This window comes from Muscardinus avellanarius (assembly GCF_963383645.1).
Source record: "Muscardinus avellanarius genome assembly, chromosome: 3".
Lineage (NCBI taxonomy): Eukaryota > Metazoa > Chordata > Mammalia > Rodentia > Gliridae > Muscardinus > Muscardinus avellanarius.
Window position 1 is genome coordinate 97,624,930 of NC_137788.1, and position 19,025 is coordinate 97,643,954.

General features: G+C 46.1%; 2 protein-coding genes across 6 annotated transcripts in view; one reads left to right on the top strand and one right to left on the bottom strand.

Moving 5' to 3' along the window:
* Positions 1-1,844: 1,844 nt before the first annotated feature.
* CFAP276 (cilia and flagella associated protein 276) lies at positions 1,845-10,562 on the bottom strand (the record flags this gene model as incomplete). Of its 2 annotated transcripts, XM_080690707.1 has the most annotated exons (5): positions 1,845-1,915; positions 2,936-3,063; positions 3,823-3,938; positions 4,552-4,668; positions 10,482-10,562. In XM_080690707.1, 5 exons carry the CDS (start codon positions 10,560-10,562, stop codon positions 1,845-1,847), a joined length of 513 nt encoding a protein of 170 aa, XP_080546833.1. The 2 variants fall into 2 exon arrangements, with proteins under 2 accessions (XP_080546833.1, XP_080546834.1); XM_080690708.1 differs by lacking the exon at positions 4,552-4,668.
* Positions 10,563-11,793: 1,231 nt separating this feature from the next.
* The window catches only part of ELAPOR1 (endosome-lysosome associated apoptosis and autophagy regulator 1), a gene marked incomplete at both ends in the record, with an annotated part of 97,282 nt that continues 90,050 nt past the window's right edge, over positions 11,794-19,025 (top strand). For all 4 annotated transcript variants that reach the window (XM_080692249.1, XM_080692250.1, XM_080692252.1 and 1 more), the window contains one exon: positions 11,794-11,946. In XM_080692249.1, coding sequence (XP_080548375.1) covers positions 11,794-11,946 — 153 coding nt within the window. The remainder of the gene's footprint in view (positions 11,947-19,025) is intronic.

Consider the following 19,025-nt stretch of genomic DNA (forward strand, 5'->3'; position numbering starts at 1 on the left):
GGAGGCCACGGGTGGAGGCCGAGATCCATTGCCCTTCACCCACACCCCGCAGCTATAGAGGCCAAGATCCATTGCCCTTCACCCACACCCCGCAGCTATAGCGGGAAGGTGACGGAGGCCTTGTTCGTCCTGCAGCTTTTCCCTCAGTTCCTTTTTTTTTTGGATCGACTTTTCTGGTACCAACCCTGGTGCCCTCAGGGTTAAGGCCTTGTAAGACCTCTGCTGCAGCTGGGCACGCCTATAATCCCAGTACTTGAGAGGTTGAGACAAGAGGATGGAAGTCTGGGGCCACCCTTAGCAACTTAGGCTCTCCACAACTTAGACCCTGTTTCAGAATTGGGAAATAGGGTCGGGGGTTATAGTTCAGCTGTATAATGCCACTGGGTTCAATCCCCAGCACTACAAAACAACAACAAAAAAAAACCTGCTTTAAAGGGACAAAAAGATGTGTGTTTATACATATATACATATGGAATATTGTGTGATGCTTCAATGCATGTATACGTTGTATAATGCTTACATCATGGTAAGGATTTCTGTTCACATTGCTTTGTCATGCAAATAGTTAACATAGCCAGACAATGTGGCATATGCCTGTAATCTCAGTATTTGGGAGGCTGAGAGGAAGATTACAGGTTTGAGGCTAGGCTCTAACTTAGACCCTGTTTCAAAAAAAAAAGGCCAGGCGTGGCATGTTTGTAATCCCAGCATTTGGGAGGCTGAGATTGGAGGATCGCAGTTTGCAGACAGCCTCAGTTACTTAGGCCCTCTGCAACTCAGTGAGACCCTGTTTCAAAAAATTGGGCAGGGGGTGTAGCTCGGAGGTCAAATGCCTCTGAGTTCCATCCCCAGACCTGCAAAACAAATAAACTAATTAATTAATTAAAAAATAAAAGTGCTGCTGGGCGTGGTGGCGCACACTTGTATTCCCCGAACTTGGGAGGCAGAGACAGGAGGATCGCGCTGGTTCGATGCCAGCCTCGCTGGCTTAAGAGACCCTGTTTCCAAATAAAAATATAAACTAGGTCTGGGAGTGTACCCCGGAGAAAGGTTTCCAGGAACTCCAGTACCACCAAATAAATAAAAAATAAAAATGATAATAAAAAAAGTGCTACTGGGCATGGAGGCACGGTTGTAGTCCCATCCTTTGGGAGGCTGAGACAGGAGGATCACAGTTCTCAGACAGCCTAGCTACTTAGTGAGGCCCTTTGCAGCTTAGTGAGACCCTGTTTGTAGCTACTTAGTGAGGCCCTTTGCAGCTTAGTGAGACCCTGTTTGAAAATAAAGAATAAGAAATAGGACTGGGGGTGTAGCTCTGAGGTAGAATGTCCCTGGGTTCCATCTCCAGTACCACAAAAAAAAAAAAAAAAAAAAAAAAAAGTGCTTGGGGGTATAGCTCACAGGAAGAATGCTCCTGGATTCAATCCCCAGTCCTCTTACCACTACCCCCCCAACACCCAAAGAAAATGGTCTATGGACAGTTCTTGTTTTCTTTAACACTTATCTCTGCCTGGCTCATAAAGGTTTTTAAGTTCTGAGTGAATGGCTCTGTAGAAGAGCTTCCAGTTTACAACATGTGAATTTACCTGTGTCCTGCCAAAAGCAGTGCTGTTCTGTCCTACATATCTCTTCAGCAAGGTGTCTTTCAAGTTGCAAATATGCCCAACAGGACTGGTTTCTTAGAAGTTGGGAGCCCTCTCCTGCTCCCTATTTTAAGAGCAGTCAGGCAAGAGGCAATTCATAGTTTTAGATAAAGACATGTCAGGCGGAGTGGTGCATAAATCTATTTAATGGAGTTGGGCGGCAGGGTGTCCCACTGCAGTGAGTCCAGGGGTTGGTCAGTACTAAGTGGAGAAGAAGCCACCATCATTCTTCCGGGAGTAACCTCCATTGGTGGCTGCTGTATGAGGGGACACTGTGGAGAAAAGGGAGGCAAGGTGTGAGTTTTAGAACCTTTGCTTTTTCTGGTTGTTTTTTTTTTTTTGTACTGGGGATGGGACCCTGGGGCATTCTACCTCTGAGCTACACCCCCAGCCCTATTTTTTATTTTTTATTTTTGTTTTGGTTTTGGGTTTTTTTGCGGCTCTGGGGATGGAACCCAGAGGCATTTGACCTCTGAGCTACACCTCCTGCTCTATTTTTTCTTCTTTATTTTGAAACAGGGTTTCACTAAGTTGCGGAGGGCCTTACTAAGTAGCTGAGGCTGTCCGTGAGCCTCGATCCTCCAGTCTCAGCCTCCCGAATGCTGGGATTACAAGCATGCGCCACCACGCCCGGCTTTTTATTCTTTATTTTGAAACGGGGTCTCACTGAGTTGCAAAGGGCCTCACTAAGTAGAAGCTGAGGCTGTCTGCGAACCGTGATCCTCCTGTCTGTCTTCCAAATACTGGGATTACAAGTGTGTGGCACTACACCCAGCTGCTTTTGTGTGAGACTGTGTGTATGACCTGTGACTAAAGATCGAACGCATGGGCATTCTACACTCAAAGCTACACCCCCAGCCCTATCTTATTCTTTATTTTGAAATGGGGTTTTACTAAGTTGCAGAGGGCCTCACTAAGTTGCTGAGGCTGGCCAAGAACCTGTGTGTCTCCTGTCTCGCATCCCAACTACTGGGATTACAAATGTGTGCCATTATGTCCAGTCTAAAATCTAATCACCCACACATTTATGGGTGCTGTGGAGACTGATTTAATTACAGGTCTCTTCCCAGTTTTCTGCCCTCCTGGAAATGCTCATCATCTAGACCTAAGTAGCTAAGAGTCTCAGAAAAGTTAATTTCCTAGTTTAATAGTCAGTATGTGCCCTGGTCTTAGTCAGATATGTGCCGACATTAGTGATTCGTGATCCTCCCTACCAGCCAGTAACCACGAATCCCTGACTCCTGGGTTTATTCAGAAAGACTCACCACCACCCGCCCATCCAGTCCTCTCACCTATGGATCCCTGGATGCTGTGGACAGACTCCTTCTTCGGGTTGATCCAGTGTCTAATGTTATTCTGGGTTGTGATGGAGGGTGGAGCAGGAAAGTCTAAGCCTTCTCCAGGGAACTGGATCTTAGTTCTAGAAGATGGTGTGGAAAAGAAAGAGAAGAGTATAATCTATCAGAAAGAGAAAGTGAGGGAATTGCTGAGACCTCAAAAGTAGAACCCTTTTTTACCAAAGACCCTCTGGAATTAATCAAAGGTTTGGTGTGTATGGAGGAATACAATCTTGGAGGATTTGTGTTTATTTTATTTATTTATTTAATTTATTTTTTTGTGGGTCTGGGGATGGGACCTAGAGGCATTCAACCTCTGAGCTACACCCCTTGCCCTATTTTTTATTCTTTATTTTGAAACAGGGTCTCACTGAGTTGCAGAGGGCCTAAGTAGCTGAGGCTGTCTATGAACCGCGATCCTCCAGTCTCAGCCTCCTGAATGCTGAGATCACAAGTGTGCGCCACCAGGCCCAGCTTATTCTATTTTTAATGTGTGTGTGTGTGTGTTTCTGTAGTCCTAGGGATTGAACCCAGGGACATTCTACCTCTTGAGTTAGACCCCTTGACTTATACTTATTATAAAGGTCTTGCTAAAAGGGCTGGCTTTGAGCCTGTGATCCTTCTGTCTCAGCCTCTTACATACTGAGATTACAGGCATACACCACCATAACCAGCCCTCTGTTCATTTTAGACAATAAAAATAAAGAAGTTGTATTAAATATATGGATGTAAAAATAGAGAAATTTACATAAAAATGAGTACCTGTGGAGGGTTATTTCCAGGTGACATTTTACCTTACCTGACTGGATGGCAGGTTTCTTAGGGTAGCCTCTTCTGCTCACCTGTAGGTATCCTGCATGGTCTCCTGGTGTAACAGGATCTCACTTTTGTTCTTGAATGTCCCTGTGTGGTGGTCATACAAGGCTGCTAAGCGGAAATCCAGGTCATCCTTGGGTATCTACAAGGGAAATCGTCAGTTCCCCAGAGTTAACTTGGCCTCCACTCCACTTAGGTTCTGCTGGATTCTGCTGTTCTCTGGAAATGTAATGAAGTCCCTCTTGGGTCTGAAATCCACCAACTCCCGAACCCTAAATTGTACATGATGACTCCTTAACTCCTGTTGATATGAGATTGACTCCCTGGCGGTTAGGTCTAAGGAACAGTGGGCTCTCACTGGAGACATGGCAGTATTGTCCCTTGCTGTGCTCTAGTGAGCTTTGTCTTCATTCATGGTTATATGTAGCACTTGTGTTAATAGAAAGTATGAGTAGTCTGGCCGGGCGTGGTGGCGCACGCTTGTAATCCCAGCATTCAGGAGGCATATACAGGAGGAGCGCGCAGGTTCGAGCCAGCCTCCGCTACTTAGTGAGGCTCTCAACAACAGTGAGACCCTGTCTTCAAATAAAGTATAAAATAGGTCTGGGAGTATAGCCCGGAGGAAGAAAAGCCCCTGGGTTCCACCCCCAGTATCCAAATAAATAAATAAAAAGGATACTAGTAGAATATAAGTATTAAGGCTATTCATGAGTCCCTAAGTGGATAGAAAGAAATAGTCCTTCAATGCTAGGTACCGTGGAATCAAAGAATCCGGTATCCCGCCTCATGGAGGTGATTGTGTACGTTGAGCTGAGTCGACTCCAGGGGTCCTGTTGCTGAGCAAGGTGAGCTGGGTTCTTGTAAGGCAATTTCTGCAAAAGAGAAATCACAGCCAGGGCCTGGTTACCGGAGGCTGTGCTGAGGCAGGAGTACCAGTGGTATCCATCCTCTTACCCCATCCTATTTTTTTTTTTTTTTTGTGGTACTGGGGGTGGAACCCAGAGGCTTTCTACCTCTGGGCTATACTCCCAGACCTATTTTATATTTTATTTGGAAACAGGGTCTCACTAAGTTGCTGAGAGCCTCACTAAGTTAGCTGAGGCTGGTGTCGAACCTGTGTGATCCTCCTGTCTCAGCCTCCCAAGCACGGGGATTACAAGCGTGTGCCACCACGCCCGGCTTACCCCATCCTATTTTATGTGAATCTCAGAGGGGCATCTGCAAAGAGAAGGATATAAGGAGCAAGACTCCTAGGTTTTCTTAGTGACATCTGACAGAAATGGGCCGGTGGGGGACACAAAAGATGGGGAGTAAGTAGGGAAAATGATGAGCTCAGGTTTTGATGTCCTGAGTGTGAAGAAAAAGGGAGGCTTCTCATGCAGTTAACAGAAAATCAGAAGTGTGTAACTTAACTTGTTGGAGGAGAGGTCAGAACAAGTAACATGTATCTGGGGATCATCCATATGCAGTAGCAGCTGAAGTGGGCAAAAAGTCCAACCAAAAGAAAAGAGCCGACTCATGAGAATTGCACCAGATTGTCACTGAGAGTGGGGCAGGCCTTGTGAGGGAATCGGGGACAAAATAAGAGTGCAGTGTCAGAGCTGGGTGTGGTGGCACACACTTGTAATCCTAGTATTTGGAAGGCTGAAACAGGAGGAGCACAGGTTTAAGGCCAGTCTCAGGAATTCAGTGAGACCTGTTTCAAATGATAAAACAGGACTGGGGGTGTAGCTCAGAGGTAGAATGCATCTGAGTTCATCCTTCAGTACACACACACACAACATACACACAGTGCAGTATCAGCCAGGCATGGTTATGGATTGCAGATTCAAGGACAGCCTCAATAAGTAGTGAGACTCTCATCAACCTAGAGAGACCCTGTTTCAAAATAAAAATTAAATAGGGCTGAGGGTGTAGCTAGGAGTAGAATGCCCTTGGGTTCAATCCCCAGCACCACACACACACACACACACACACACACACACACACACACACACACACGGCTGAGGGTGTAGTGCAGAGATAGAATACTCTGGTTTCAATCCCCAGCAAAACACACACACACACACACACACACACACACACACGGCTGAGGGTGTAGTGCAGAGATAGAATACTCTGGTTTCAATCCCCAGCAAAACACACACACACACACACACACACACACACACACACACACACACACACACACAATGTCTAAGGTGAGAAAAGATTTCAGGAAGCGGGACAGGATCATTCATTGATTGAAGGAATGTCAGAAAAAAAATTCATTGGCCATTCAGTTCTCTAAATAAACCCTCACAACCGAGCATGGTGGCACACTCTGGTTTGTAATCGCAGAAAAATCCCAGAACATGGTGGCATGCTCTAGTTTGTAATCCCAGAATTTGAGAGGCTAAGAGAATAGGATTACAGGTTCACAGCCAGCCTTGGGTGCTTAGTGAGACCCACCACAATTTAGTGAAACTCTGTTTCCAAATAAAAAGTAAATAGATCTGGGGGGTGTATCTCTGAGATAGAAGGCCCCTGGATTCCATCCCTAGTACCACAAAAAGAAATAGATCTCCACAACCATGAATGCTAACAGCACAAAACTGATTTCTTCATCACATATAAGATGCCACATTTTAGCTGGTCAGGGTGGTGCACACTTGTAATCCCAGCATGTGGAGGCTGAGACAGGAGAATCGCGGTTCGCCACCAGCCTTAGCTACTTATGCCCTTTGCAACCCAGTGAGACCCTGTTTCAAAACAAAAACTAAAAAGGCTTGGGGGTGGGGGGGTGGCGGAGGAGGTAGAGTGCCCCTGGGTTCAATCCCCAGTACCAGAGGGGAAAAGGAAAAAAAAAAAAAAAAAAAAAAAAAAGGAGGAGTCAAGTGTGGTGGAATTTGCCTGTAATTCCAGTACTTGAGAGGTTGAGACAGGAAGATCACAGATTCAAGACCATACTCAGCAACTTAGCCAGGCTTTCAGTGACTTCCAATGTCTTAGTAAGGCCTTGTTTTCAAATAAAAGATAAAATGGGGCTGGGGTGTGACCTAGAGGTAGAAGGCCTTTGAGTTCCATCCCTAGTACCTTTCTCCCCACACTGCTTCAGAGACCCACGCCATCCCACATCTCCTCTCTTGTGACCCCAACTTCCCTTCCATTCCTTTGCCACGGTCTGGCTACCCTCTCACCGTGCCTACAGAGCCAGACTTCTTCAAGAGTCACCAGCTATTTACTGCCTTCACTTCCTCCCCATTCCCATCCCCTCGTCAGCCCGAGGCAGTCTGGCGTTTGCTTCCAGAACCCTCTGAAACTGTGCTTGCTGGTGACCACGCCAGGAGGATGCTTCCCAGACCTGACCCTACTTGATCACTGTGGTTTCCAGCACCAGAACTCTGAATCCCCTCAGATGCTCTCTCCATCCTGTGGGCCTCGCTCCTCTTGGTTCTCCCCTGTCCTCTGGCTTTTATGTCTCAGCTGCCTTCCCAGCTCTGCCTTCTCTCCCTGCCCCTCACCCAGTCATGTTCTCCGAGGTTTAGTTACTGCTTTTCTTCTTATATTCACTAGATAAACTGACTTGTGGTTTCAACTACCATACAAATACTGTGACTTCCAGACACATCGTGTGTGTGTGTGTGTGTGTGTGTGTGTGTGTGTGTGTGTGTTGCGGTGTGTGTGTGTGTGTGTTATATGTGTGGTGTGGTGTGTGTGTGTGTGTGTGTGTGATTGAGGAGTGAACCCCAGTGTGTTCTACTTCTAAGCTATACCCCAGCCCTATTTTTATTTATTTATTTACTTACTTTATTTTTTTGCAGTACTGAGAATGGAACCCAGGGGCATTCTACCTCCAAGCTACACGTCCAGCCCTAAATTTTTTTAAAAATTTGAAACAGGGTCTCACTGAGTTACAAAGAGCCTAAGTAGTTGAGGCTGTCCTCAAACCACAATCCTTCTGTTTCAGCCTCCCAAATGCTGGGATTGCAAACATGCGCCACCACACCCGGCTCTATATTTTTTATTTTGAAATAGGGTCTTGCAGCCGGGCGTGGTGGCGCACGCTTGTAATCCCCGCGCTTGGGAGGCAGAGACAGGAGGATCGCGCAGGTTCAAAGCTAGCCGCGTGCGCTGGCTTAGGAGACCCTGTTTCCAATTAAAAATGTAAAAATAGGTCTGGGAGTGTAGCCTGGAGGTAGAAGGGCTTCCAGGAACCCCAGTACCACCAAAAAAAAAAAAAAAAAAAAAAAAAGAGGGTCTTGCTAAGTTGCTGAGGACCTTGTTAAATTGCTGAGGCTGGCTGTGAACCTGCGGTCCTGCTCTCTCAGCTGCCCAAGAACTAGGATTACAGGACTGAGTCAGTCATTATGCCCGGTTTCCCAGACATATCTTGAATTCAGAACTCTCCACATTGGTTGCCTACAACTAATATCCACAGACATCACAAAATAACATTTACAATTGATCTCGACATCCTTCTCCCCAAACCTGCTTCCTTGGGACACCCATTTCAGTGAATGGTAATGATTAGGCGCTCAGAAACCAAGGAGTTATCTTTGATTTGTCCCTCTTTTGGGTCCACATCCAGCTGGCCATCAAGTCCCCTCAGTCCTGTCCTTTCATCTTCCTCACTTTGGCACCTTATCGCCGTCCCCCAGCACTGCTGTAGATTCCTTGTTCTTCCTCTTGGAAGTCGCTGCACCTGTGTCCTAGCAGCTCCCTCTGGCCTCACTCCCAGCCTTCCCAAGCCTTTGCCATATGTGTTTTCTAAAACATCCATCCATGTGATGGTGCCACTCCACTGCTTAGATCCCACCACGAACCTCACACCTCCAGGATGCAGTCCCAGCCCACCAGCATGGCGATCACACACCACCCTCCAGCAAGGCCTCCTCTCCAGCACCAAGCACTCCAGGCCCCCACTCCACCTACCCCTTGTCTCTCCCGGGCCGTTCCCCAAACAGGCCCCCGTCCCTCCTTGGTGAGTCCTTTCCTTTGACTGAGTGATTCCCATTTCCTTCCTTCTGACTTACATTCTACCCTCTTCTTCATCTGGCCCAACTAACTCAGAGTTGGATATCAAGACCTTCTCTGGAAAGCCTTCCCTCAAGTTCCTGGGTCTCTGGGCACCCTACATATAACTCTGTCACAACACAGGTGCCATTGTGCAAGCATTTTTATTATTGCTGTTGCTGGTCTGTCTTTTCCAGTAGAGTTTTTGACAGTGAAATTTTTATATAATTTATCTATGTACATTCAATGTTAGGCAGAATGTCTGGCATATGGTGAATAATAACTACAGAAGAAAACCTTTGATATTGTTAACAAGCTCAAATTACCATTTAATCTGCTTTATTTTGTACCTCTTCAAATATCCCAAACACTTCTACCAGAAGAAAAGATCCTTTAAATGCTCATATCACAGCTGGGTGTGGTGGTACATGCCTGTAATCCCAGTACTTGGGAGGCTGAGATAGTAGAATTGCAGGTTCTAGGCCAGCCTCAGCGATTTAGTGAGACCCTATTTTATTTGTGTGTGTGTGTGTGTGTGTGTGTGTGTGTGTGTGTGTGTGTGTGTGTGGTACTGGGGATTGAACTCAGGGGCATTCTGCCTCTGAGCTACACTCCCAGGCCTATTTATTTATTTATTTATTTATTTATTTATTTATTTATTTATGCGATACTGGGGATTGAACCCAGGAGTATTCTGCTTTTGAGTTCCACACCCAGCCTGATTTTTTAAAAATATTTTATTTTGGTACTGGGAATCAAACCCAGGGCATTGTGCAAGCCAGGCAAGTGCTTTGAAACTGAGCTACATCCCAGCTTATTCTTTATTTTGAAACAGGGTCTCACTAAATTGCATAGAGCCTTGCTAATTTGCTGAGGCTAGCCAGGAAACTTGGATCTTCCTGTCTCAGCCTCTCAAGTACTAAAATTACAAATGCACCATCACTCCTGATTTTTTTAAATTTTTTTTATTTTTTATTTTTTTGCGGGTCTGGGGATGGAACCCAAGGGCATTCGACCACCAAGCTACACCTCCTGCCCTATTTTTTATTCTTTATTTTGAAACAGGGTCTCACTAAGTTGCAGAGGACCTCACTAAGTAGCTGAGGCTGTCCACAAACTGTGATCCTCCAGTCTCAGCCTCCCAAGTGCTGGGATTAGAAGCGTGCGCCACCACTCTCGGCTCCTGATTTTCTTTTTAATTTTTCAAACAGGTATCACTAAGTTACTGAAGCTGGCTGAGAACTTGTGATCCTCCTGTCTCAGCCTTCCAAGTACAGGGATGACAAGCTTGCACCACAATGCCCAGCTGCGAGTTCCTATTTCAAAGTAAAAAAAAAATAAAAAGGGTTGGGGTTTAGTTTTAGCCCAGAGGTAGAATGCCCCTGGCTGAGAAAATAAAAATTCAGATTACTGACTACAAGCACATTAAACCCACACGTATACAAACACATTCTGGCATTAACCAGATGACAGATGCTGTGAAGACTGAAAAGTATGAATGACCTGATGTCGTTTACAGGCTCCGCTTCTACTCAGGAGCACTTCTGAAATGTTAGCAGACCCGAGTGTGGGAACAAGGGGACAGACAGAAAACAGATATCTCTGGTACCCGACTCAGTGACCTCACCAAAGTTCTTTATGTTACCATTTCTGCGACCCTACTGGGAATTTGCATAAGAAACCACAGTACCTTGGAAGCCTGCAGTTTTCCCAAGTAGGAATCATCGTTATCTAACATAGGGTGCTGGAAAGGATCCCGGGTGAGAGGCATGCTTAAATGGTGAGCGAGCCGCTCTTAGGAGGCCAGCACAGCCGCAGCGCGATCTTCCTCGCGAAGGATCCCTGATCCCAATTGTTTGGAACGCCCAGTTTCAGTTGCCAGGCAACTGCCCCTCCATTTATGACTGAGATGAATTCCCCTCGAGAGGGGCGCCATCTGGCGGTTGAACTCGGGAGACCCCCGCACCCCCCTCAGGAGGAAACTGCTGGGACGTTTGCCTAGGGAGTACGTCCTGGAGCCCTGGATTTGCACTCCTGAACCTCAGTTGAGGAACGCCGGCCTACCGCCCCACAGGATTTCTGCAAATGACTTCAGTTAGAGAAATCCTAAAAGATGACCCCCAAACTTCCTTCTCTTTCACACCAAAGAAAGGCTTCTCTAAAGACTGGAGGTGTATGTGGCTCAGTGGTAAGAGTGTGTGCCCATCATGTAGGAGGAACCCCGGGTTCGATCCCCAGCACCACAAACCAGGAAAGGCTTCCCTACTTTCAAAGTAGTGAGAGAAGGGGAATATTAGGAGATCCGAAGAACACAAATGTGTCGTGCTTGGGGAGCGGCCGGTTAAGGCAAACTCTCCTTGCTTGCTTCTCCTCGGTCTAATTATACAAAACTCAGCGTGGCTCAGAGAGCCATTGAAAAAGCACGGCTGGATTTGGCAGGATGGAAGTAAGACCAACGGAAGCGGTTTTGCAGTAGGCAATACGTACTGGGGCCACTCTTCTTGGAGGTAAAGGATGGCGTCATAATCTTTATCACTTCACACGCCACATTTGCACAATTAAAGATGCTCAGAATAGCCCCTGGCTTGGAAGGGCGGTAGAAAACGTGACTTTGTTGGCGATGGCACTGAGGGATGTTTCTACCGCGCGGGCTTGGGGGCGGGCGGCGTCCCGGGGTGCGCGCACTTGCACTCGGCGCGCGCCGGCGGCGGCGGTTGCCATGGAGACCGGCAGGTGAGCGGCAGAGGCGCGCGTGGTCCCTGCCCCACCCGCGCGGAGCGAGAGGATGCGGTTGTCAAGGCGACGTGGATAGGAGGCGGAGAGGACGCAGGGAGGAGGAAGGATGGGCGGCCTTCGCGTAGCCGCAGGGAGGTGACTGAAGCGAGCCCAGCCCCTTGCATCCTCCTCCTGTGTACCTCCCTCCTTTTTTTTTCCGCCTTCTGCCGGTCCAAGCGGCCGCCGCAGCACCTGAGCCTCTACTGCCGCTCGCTCAGGACAACGCTATGGCTAAGCCTGATCACAGCCACCATCCCTCTGCCAGAGGCAGGGGAAGAACTGGGAGGCGCACACACCGGCTGCTGCGGCTGCTGCTCTGGGCTGGGACCGTCTTCCAGGTGACCCAGGGAACAGGACCTGAGCTTCACGCCTGCAAAGAGGTACTGACCCTCCCAACCCACCCGACCCCACTTGGCTCTGAAAAATCTTGGCTCCGGCCGGAGACCTTGAGGACCCAGGCACTGTTTCACAGGCTACGGAGTTTAGATTTCTTTGGGGATGAGGTGTGGGGGGAGGGAAGAGGAGCTGGATGGCGTCATGGGGAGGCCAGCCCACAGGAGGACTCCTGAAAATAGATCGCCTCACAGCTTGGGGTGCTGAGTTCAGCGAGAAGGGGCCCTGCGCCGCTAAGAGGAGTGACCTGGGTCCCTGGACTCAGAAGGAGCCAGGAAAAGGGCATGAGCTGTTTTCCAGATGGGATGAAATTATCCCCAAAGTGGTAGAAAACAAAAGATATATACAGAGAGGCAAAACAGAGGGAAAAAGAGTAGTGGGATAAGAAAGTCATTAGCAAGGCCAGAAAACAGGAGTGGACTGAAGTAGGAACCCTTGTGGTTTAATCATGACTTCGAAAAAGAGCGTGAAGGCGGGAGGCGTGTGGGAGGTGCTGTGGGACCCACCGGCCGCTCCGGCCTCCGTGTCCACCGCACGGTACTGTGCAGGCTGCCAATGCGAGCCTTTCTACAGCGCTGCCTCCCGCAGCTCACTGTGTTTAGTGTTTAGTTCCACCTTATCTAGACCTCGAGTTCTTTAACATCTAGGTTTCAGCTAACCTGCACTCTCCTTCTCTGGACTTCTAACATATGTCATGAGTCTTTTGCAAGGTGTTTATAAAATGTTGGCAGCATAACTCAGCCATTAGGTGGTGAATGTTTTCCAATAAAAAAAAAATGCCTTTTGAAAATTCTTTGTGGAGGGACACAAAAAGGTATTAGAATTCGAATTGGCTAGTTTCTTTTCTTTCCTTTTTCCTTTTGTACTAGGGTTGAACCCCAGGGGGCATTCTGTCTCCAAGCTACATCTCCAGCCCTCTCCCCCTTTTGGTACTGGGGATTGAACTCAGGTGCATTTTATCCCGGGGCTGCAACCCCCAGTCCTATTTTATTTTTTTTTTTTGTTTTGAATTAGGGTCTCACTGAGTGTCACTAACTGCTGAGGCTGGTCTTGAATCTGTGATCCTAGATCCTACTGGCTCAACCTCCCAAGTACTGGGATTACAGGTACCACATACTAGCTTGGTAGTTTCTGTGTTAGTGAAATAACAATATTTAGTTATGCTCTTAGTAACTTTTTTTAAAAGCCAAAGGCAGAGGCAACAATAAAATATTTACAAGTATGACACTGGGGAAAGAAAAATAAAAGTTCTGTTTTATTACAAAATGTGAAAGACCTAAAAATACACCAAGTCAGGCATAGTGGCGCACGCTTGTTATCCCAGTGCTTGGGAGGCTGAGACAGGAGGATGGCACAGGTTCGAAGCCAGCCTCAGCTACTGAGTGAGGCTTTCAGCAACTTAGTGAGACCCTGTTTCCAAATAAAGCATAAAATAGGTCTGGGAATATAGCCCAGAGGTAGAAAAGCCCCTGGGTTCCACCCTCTCACCCTCTGTAACACACACACACACACACACACACACACACACACACACACACAACACCAAGAGTTTAGTACTGTAAAAGTAACTCCAAAGGTCAAGCCTTGTCTAAGGTTTTGAGAGGTTAAAATATTCTGTGTGTGTGTGTGTGTGTGTGTGTGTGTTTTACTTGTTGCGCTCCTCAAACTTTCTATCCTCCTGTTTCAGACTCTCAAGTACTGGGATTACAGACACGAGCCACTATGTCTGGCTAAAATGTTCTTTATAAGTTGTCAGTATTGCTGGGTGTGGCAGCGCATGCTCGTAATCCCAGCACTGGGGAGGTTGAGACTGGAGGATCGCGGTTTGCGGACAGCCTCAGCTACTAGTGAGGCCCTTTGCAACTCAGTGAGATCCTCTTTCAAAATAAGGAATAAAAAATAGGACTGGGCATGTAGCTCAGAGATAGTAGAATGCCCCTGGGTTCCATCCTCAGTACCGCAAAAAAAAAAAAAAAAAAAAAAAAAAAAGTGTCAGTATTAATTGACTAACCACAACTCCATCCCATATGGCGTTACATTATTCTGAGCTTCAAGACTGTGTATAGCATAGCAAATCATAAAGAGGGAGGAATTCTTGTATGAATAAAGATGTGACTTCAAAGTTTTATGAATATGGCAAACATGATCTCAACCAGTGGGACTTTTAATAACTTTTACTAGTCCCAATAACAACCTGCCCTTGGCCATCTATATTTCTATCAAGCCACTTGAGGACATATTTTAGAGATAGCTGGGAAGAGGGTATTGTCTGTGACTGTGGCACGTGGTCAGAGGCCTGTGGTCTAGCCACCAAATTAATGAATGAGACCAAACAAGCCCACTTGCCTAACAATCAAACTTTGATATCTCCTTTGTGGAAGGGAAGGATCTTACAGTTCAACTACCAAAGATCTGTTGAGATCTTTGTAAGCTCTGGAAAATATTAAACATTTTTTAATCATTTAAGTTTGGAGGGAAGGAAGAATATTTATACTAAAGAACTAATTTGTGTGCAAGTTTTGCCTCTAGTGTGTTTAAATGACCAACATATGTGTGTGTGTGTGTGTGTGTGTGTGTGTGTGTGTGTGTGTGTGTGGTACTGGGAATAAAACCCAGTGGCAGTCTATCTCTGAGGTACACCCCCAGCCCTACTTTTTATTATTTTGAAACAGGGTCTCACTGAGTTGCAAAGGGCCTCACTAAGTAGCTGAGGCTGTCTGCGAACTGAGATCCTCCTGTCTCAGCCTCCTGAATGGTGAGATTACAAGCATGCACCACTACATTCAGCTAAATGACCAATATTTGCTTAAGCAAATAGTCCTACCGAAAAGAGTGAGCTTCAGGTAATAGAAAAGTAGAGTTCAACATACCAGGAATCCAGGAACCACAATTTCTGGTTTCTATAGAATACCTATTACATAATACCACCTAGTTCACAGACTGTTGACTTAAGGTTTGGAAGAAATAGCACATCTAAAACACAAAATAAGCCAGGTGTGGTGGCGCACACTTGTAATCCCAGCATTTGGGAGGCTGAAACTGGAGGATCACGGTTCGCAGACAGCCTCAGCTACTTAGTGAGGCTCTCTGCAACTTAGTGAGACCCTGTTTCAAAATAAAGACTAAAAAATAGGGCAGGGGATATAGCTCGGAGTCGAATGCCCCTGGGTTCCATCCCCAGACCCACACACACACAAAAAAAAAACCCTACAAAATAATCTGGGTATGGTGGCACATGCCCAGTACTTGGGAGGCTAAAGAAGAGGATCGCAGGTTCAAAGCTAGCCTCAGCAACTTAGCAAGACCCTATTAAAAAATGAAAAATAAAATAGGGCTGTCTTTGCCAGCCACCATTCTGATAGAGGGCTAATATCCAGAATATATAAAGAGCTCAAAAGACTCTGCACTAGCAAAACAAATAACCCAATCAAGAAATGGGCAACTGAACTGAATACACACTTCACAAAAGAAGAGATACAAATGGCCAATAGATACATGAAAAGATGTTCAACATCACTAGCCATCAGGGAGATGCAAATCAAAACTACGCAGAGATTCCATCTAACCCCAATCAGAGTGGCAAGCATAAAGAAATCAAACAACAACAAATGCTGGTGAGGATGTGGGGAAAGAGGAACTCTTTTACACTGTTGGTGGGAGTGCAAAGTAGTTCAGCCACTATGGAGATCTGTGTGGAGATTCCTTAGAAAACTGGGAATAGATCCACCATATGATCCAGCTATACCACTCCTGGGTATCTTTCCAAAGATCTTTTCAGAGAACTACAGCAACATATGCATATCCATGTTCATAACAGCACAATTCATAATAGCCAAAATATGGAACCAACCCAGGTCTACATCAACAGATGAATGGATTGCAAAATTATGGGAAATACACACAATGGAATTCTATTCAGCTATAAAGAACAAAATAATGTCATTTGCAAGAAGAGGGAAAGACCTGGAGAGCATTATGTTAAGTGAGATCAGCCAAGCACGGAAAGAGAAGGGACATATGTTTTCTCTAATATGCCCAAACTAGGGAGTATTTGGGATACCAGAGGGACTCCAGATAATGGAGGGGAAACCTCAGCAAAGCTTAAATGGAAGAGTAGGAGAGAAAGAAGGCTGAGGTTGATCAATGGAGGAGCCACATCTGAATATGTGTAAAAGTATGAATGTAGCATGGTCAACCTGGGAGGGGGGAAGGGGAAGTAGAGGGGAGAGGGCACCAAGCACAGTCTGAATGTATGCCATTTTTAAATAAATAAATAACAGAATTTATTTGACCCGTTTGGAACAAAGTTACTTAACCCCATTCCCTGCTCAGCTTCTCTGCTGTGTGCTCCACACCCCATGCCAGGTTGAAAGTGGCCTTAGGAGGCAGGCGTATTGGCCACAGGCATCACCAAGTCCTATTTACACTATCCTTGAGCAAACAGTGGCTGCTGAATACTCTGGGCTTCCAAATAATAAGGAAGAGAATAAACCCATTGTGATAATAGTCTTTACTTGGCAATCTGAACTGATCTAACAAGTTTGGGGGCTCCCAACCCCAAATGGTGAAAAAATAGTTCAAGGTAGACCAGCTCTTCTCTGTACTGAATCTTCGTATACATTTCTTGGGGGCCTGTGTAGGTGTCTAGGCAGGGACCCTTATCAGGCCTGGCATGTTTCTAATAATGCTGCCTGCAGTCTACCTTGAAAACTGCGACCCCTCTGCATCCAGTCAGGAAAAAGAGAGGTTTAACTTGAGGCTTAAATGGAGGTGACAAAGAGCCAGGAGCTGTCAGCTGCCAGACATGTGCTGGGGCTTGGCGTTGCTTTCACAGTTTTACGATAATCAGGGTCACCAGTGGAACTAAACATCCTGTATGATATTTGTCTTCATGAATCATTTCTGTAGCCCTGTGCTCGCTTACACTGTGTGCTGACCCAGAGCCAAAGGTGTGTTTCCCACAGCACACAAATCTAAATCAAATGAGAGAGAGGCACAAGACTGCCTTTGACATGATCTGCCCTGCTAGTGCTAATCGCCCCCAAAGGGATTTCCCGATCTATATTGAAAACCCGTGGGGTTTAGCAATCTGGCAGACATGGATTGGAATAGATTTTGTTGAATGAGTGATGGTTCTGCCTCTTAGTAAGGATGCAAGTTAATTAGCTTCTGATAGCCTCAGGTTTCTGATCTGTAAAATGGGAACGGTGATATCTATTTTACAGGGCTATTGTGCAGAATTAAATTAGATAACACATGCCTAGCATAGATCTTTCACATATCACAGGCGCTTAAGAAATGTTGGGCGGGCGTGGTGGCACATGCTTTAAAATCCCAGTACTTGGGAGGCTGAGACAGGACGATCGCAGGTTTGAGGCCAACCTCTGCAACGTAGTAAGACCCTGTTTCAAAATAAAAAAATAAAATAGGGCTAGGGGTGTAACTCAGAAGTAGAATGCCTCTGGGTTTATCCTTCAGTACAGACCAGCTAGCCAAAATGTAGAATAATGTGGGGAACAAGAGAAGATGGTAAGGATGGGAAGTTTGAAGGTAAGTGGAGACTCCCTGTGGGGTTTCTGGGTGAGACAGCAGCCGGCTCAGAGTGGATGAGCAGGACAAATAGGAAACAACCTTGGCTGAGAAGGTCAAAAGGTGAGTACAGAGAGAGCGCCGAGGATCTGAAAAACTTTAAGAAGTCGTTTTATTTTCCTGACTCAAGGCAAGAGAGTACCAAAGACAAAGCAGACTGGTAATTTTCTGGCTTATTTGAAACCTTTTTTTTTTTTTTTTTTTTTTTTTTTTAGTACTGAGGATGGAACCCAGGGGCATTCTACCTCCAATCTACACCCCCAGACCTATTTTTATTCCTTATTCTTTATTTGCGGTACTGGGGATGGAATGTAGGGGCATTGTACCTCTGAGCTACACTCCCAACCCTACTTAAAATTTTTTTTTAAATTTTTAGTTCTTTTATTTTCTTTTGAAACAGGAACTCACTGAGTTGTGAAGGGCCATGCTAAGCAGCTGAGGCTGTCTGGAAACTGCGATCCTCTCCTCCGCCTCCCGAATGCTGGGATTACAAGCATGTGCTACCACGCTATTCTTTCTTTCTTTCTTTCTTTTGAGACAGGGCCTCACCGAGTGGCAGAGGGCCTCACTAAGTAGCTGAGGCTGTCTGCAAACTGGACCCTTCAGTCTCAGCCTTCCGAATGCTGGGATTACAAGCTTGCAGCCACCACGCCTGGCCAGAAAATGGATTTTTAGTCTTATTTCATTTTAGTTGAGTGAAAATTCAAAGATATTACTCAATTCAATTATTGAAAAACTTTCAAGTGAGTTTGGAACCGTCTGTGTATATGAATCTACTTTCCCAACTGTAAATTTTATGAAATGTAAAACAGATGCGGTCGTGACATATGCATAGCCGTGTTTGTAGCAGCACAAGTCACAGTAGTCGAACTATGGGACAAAATTAGGTGCCCATCAACAGATGAATGGATTACAAAATGATAGGACATACAATGGAATCCTACTCAGCAATTAAAAAAATTATGTCACTGGCAGGAAGATGGATGGAGCTAGAGAACATGTTAATTGAGATTAGCCGGTTACAGAAAGTGAAGGGTCATATGTTTTCTCTAATATGCACAAGCCAGGGGAGTCCTGGGGATGCCAGAGGGATTCCAGACAACGGAGGAGAAACCTCAGTGCAGCCGGGGAGGTGGTCCAGGGGGAGATGGTGGCAGGGGTAGTGGTGGTGGAGAGAATTAATGAAGGAACGCGTCCCCTGGCATTAAGTACATATGTGAAATGACTAATGCCAACCTCAGTATCATAGATGGGGAGGAAGAGGGAGTCGAGCGCGAGCTGGGGAGCTCACCGAGTGCTGTGTGCACGCGGCACCTCATTATGATGTGAGACTGCAATGCACCAGGCAAAGTATATTAAAAAACACAGATCGGGTATTTCTTTTTTCCTTTCTTTCCCTCCTCTCTCTTTCTTTCTTTCTTTCTTTCTCTCTCTCTTTCTTTCTTTCTTTCTTTCTTTCTTTCTTTTTGTTTTGTTG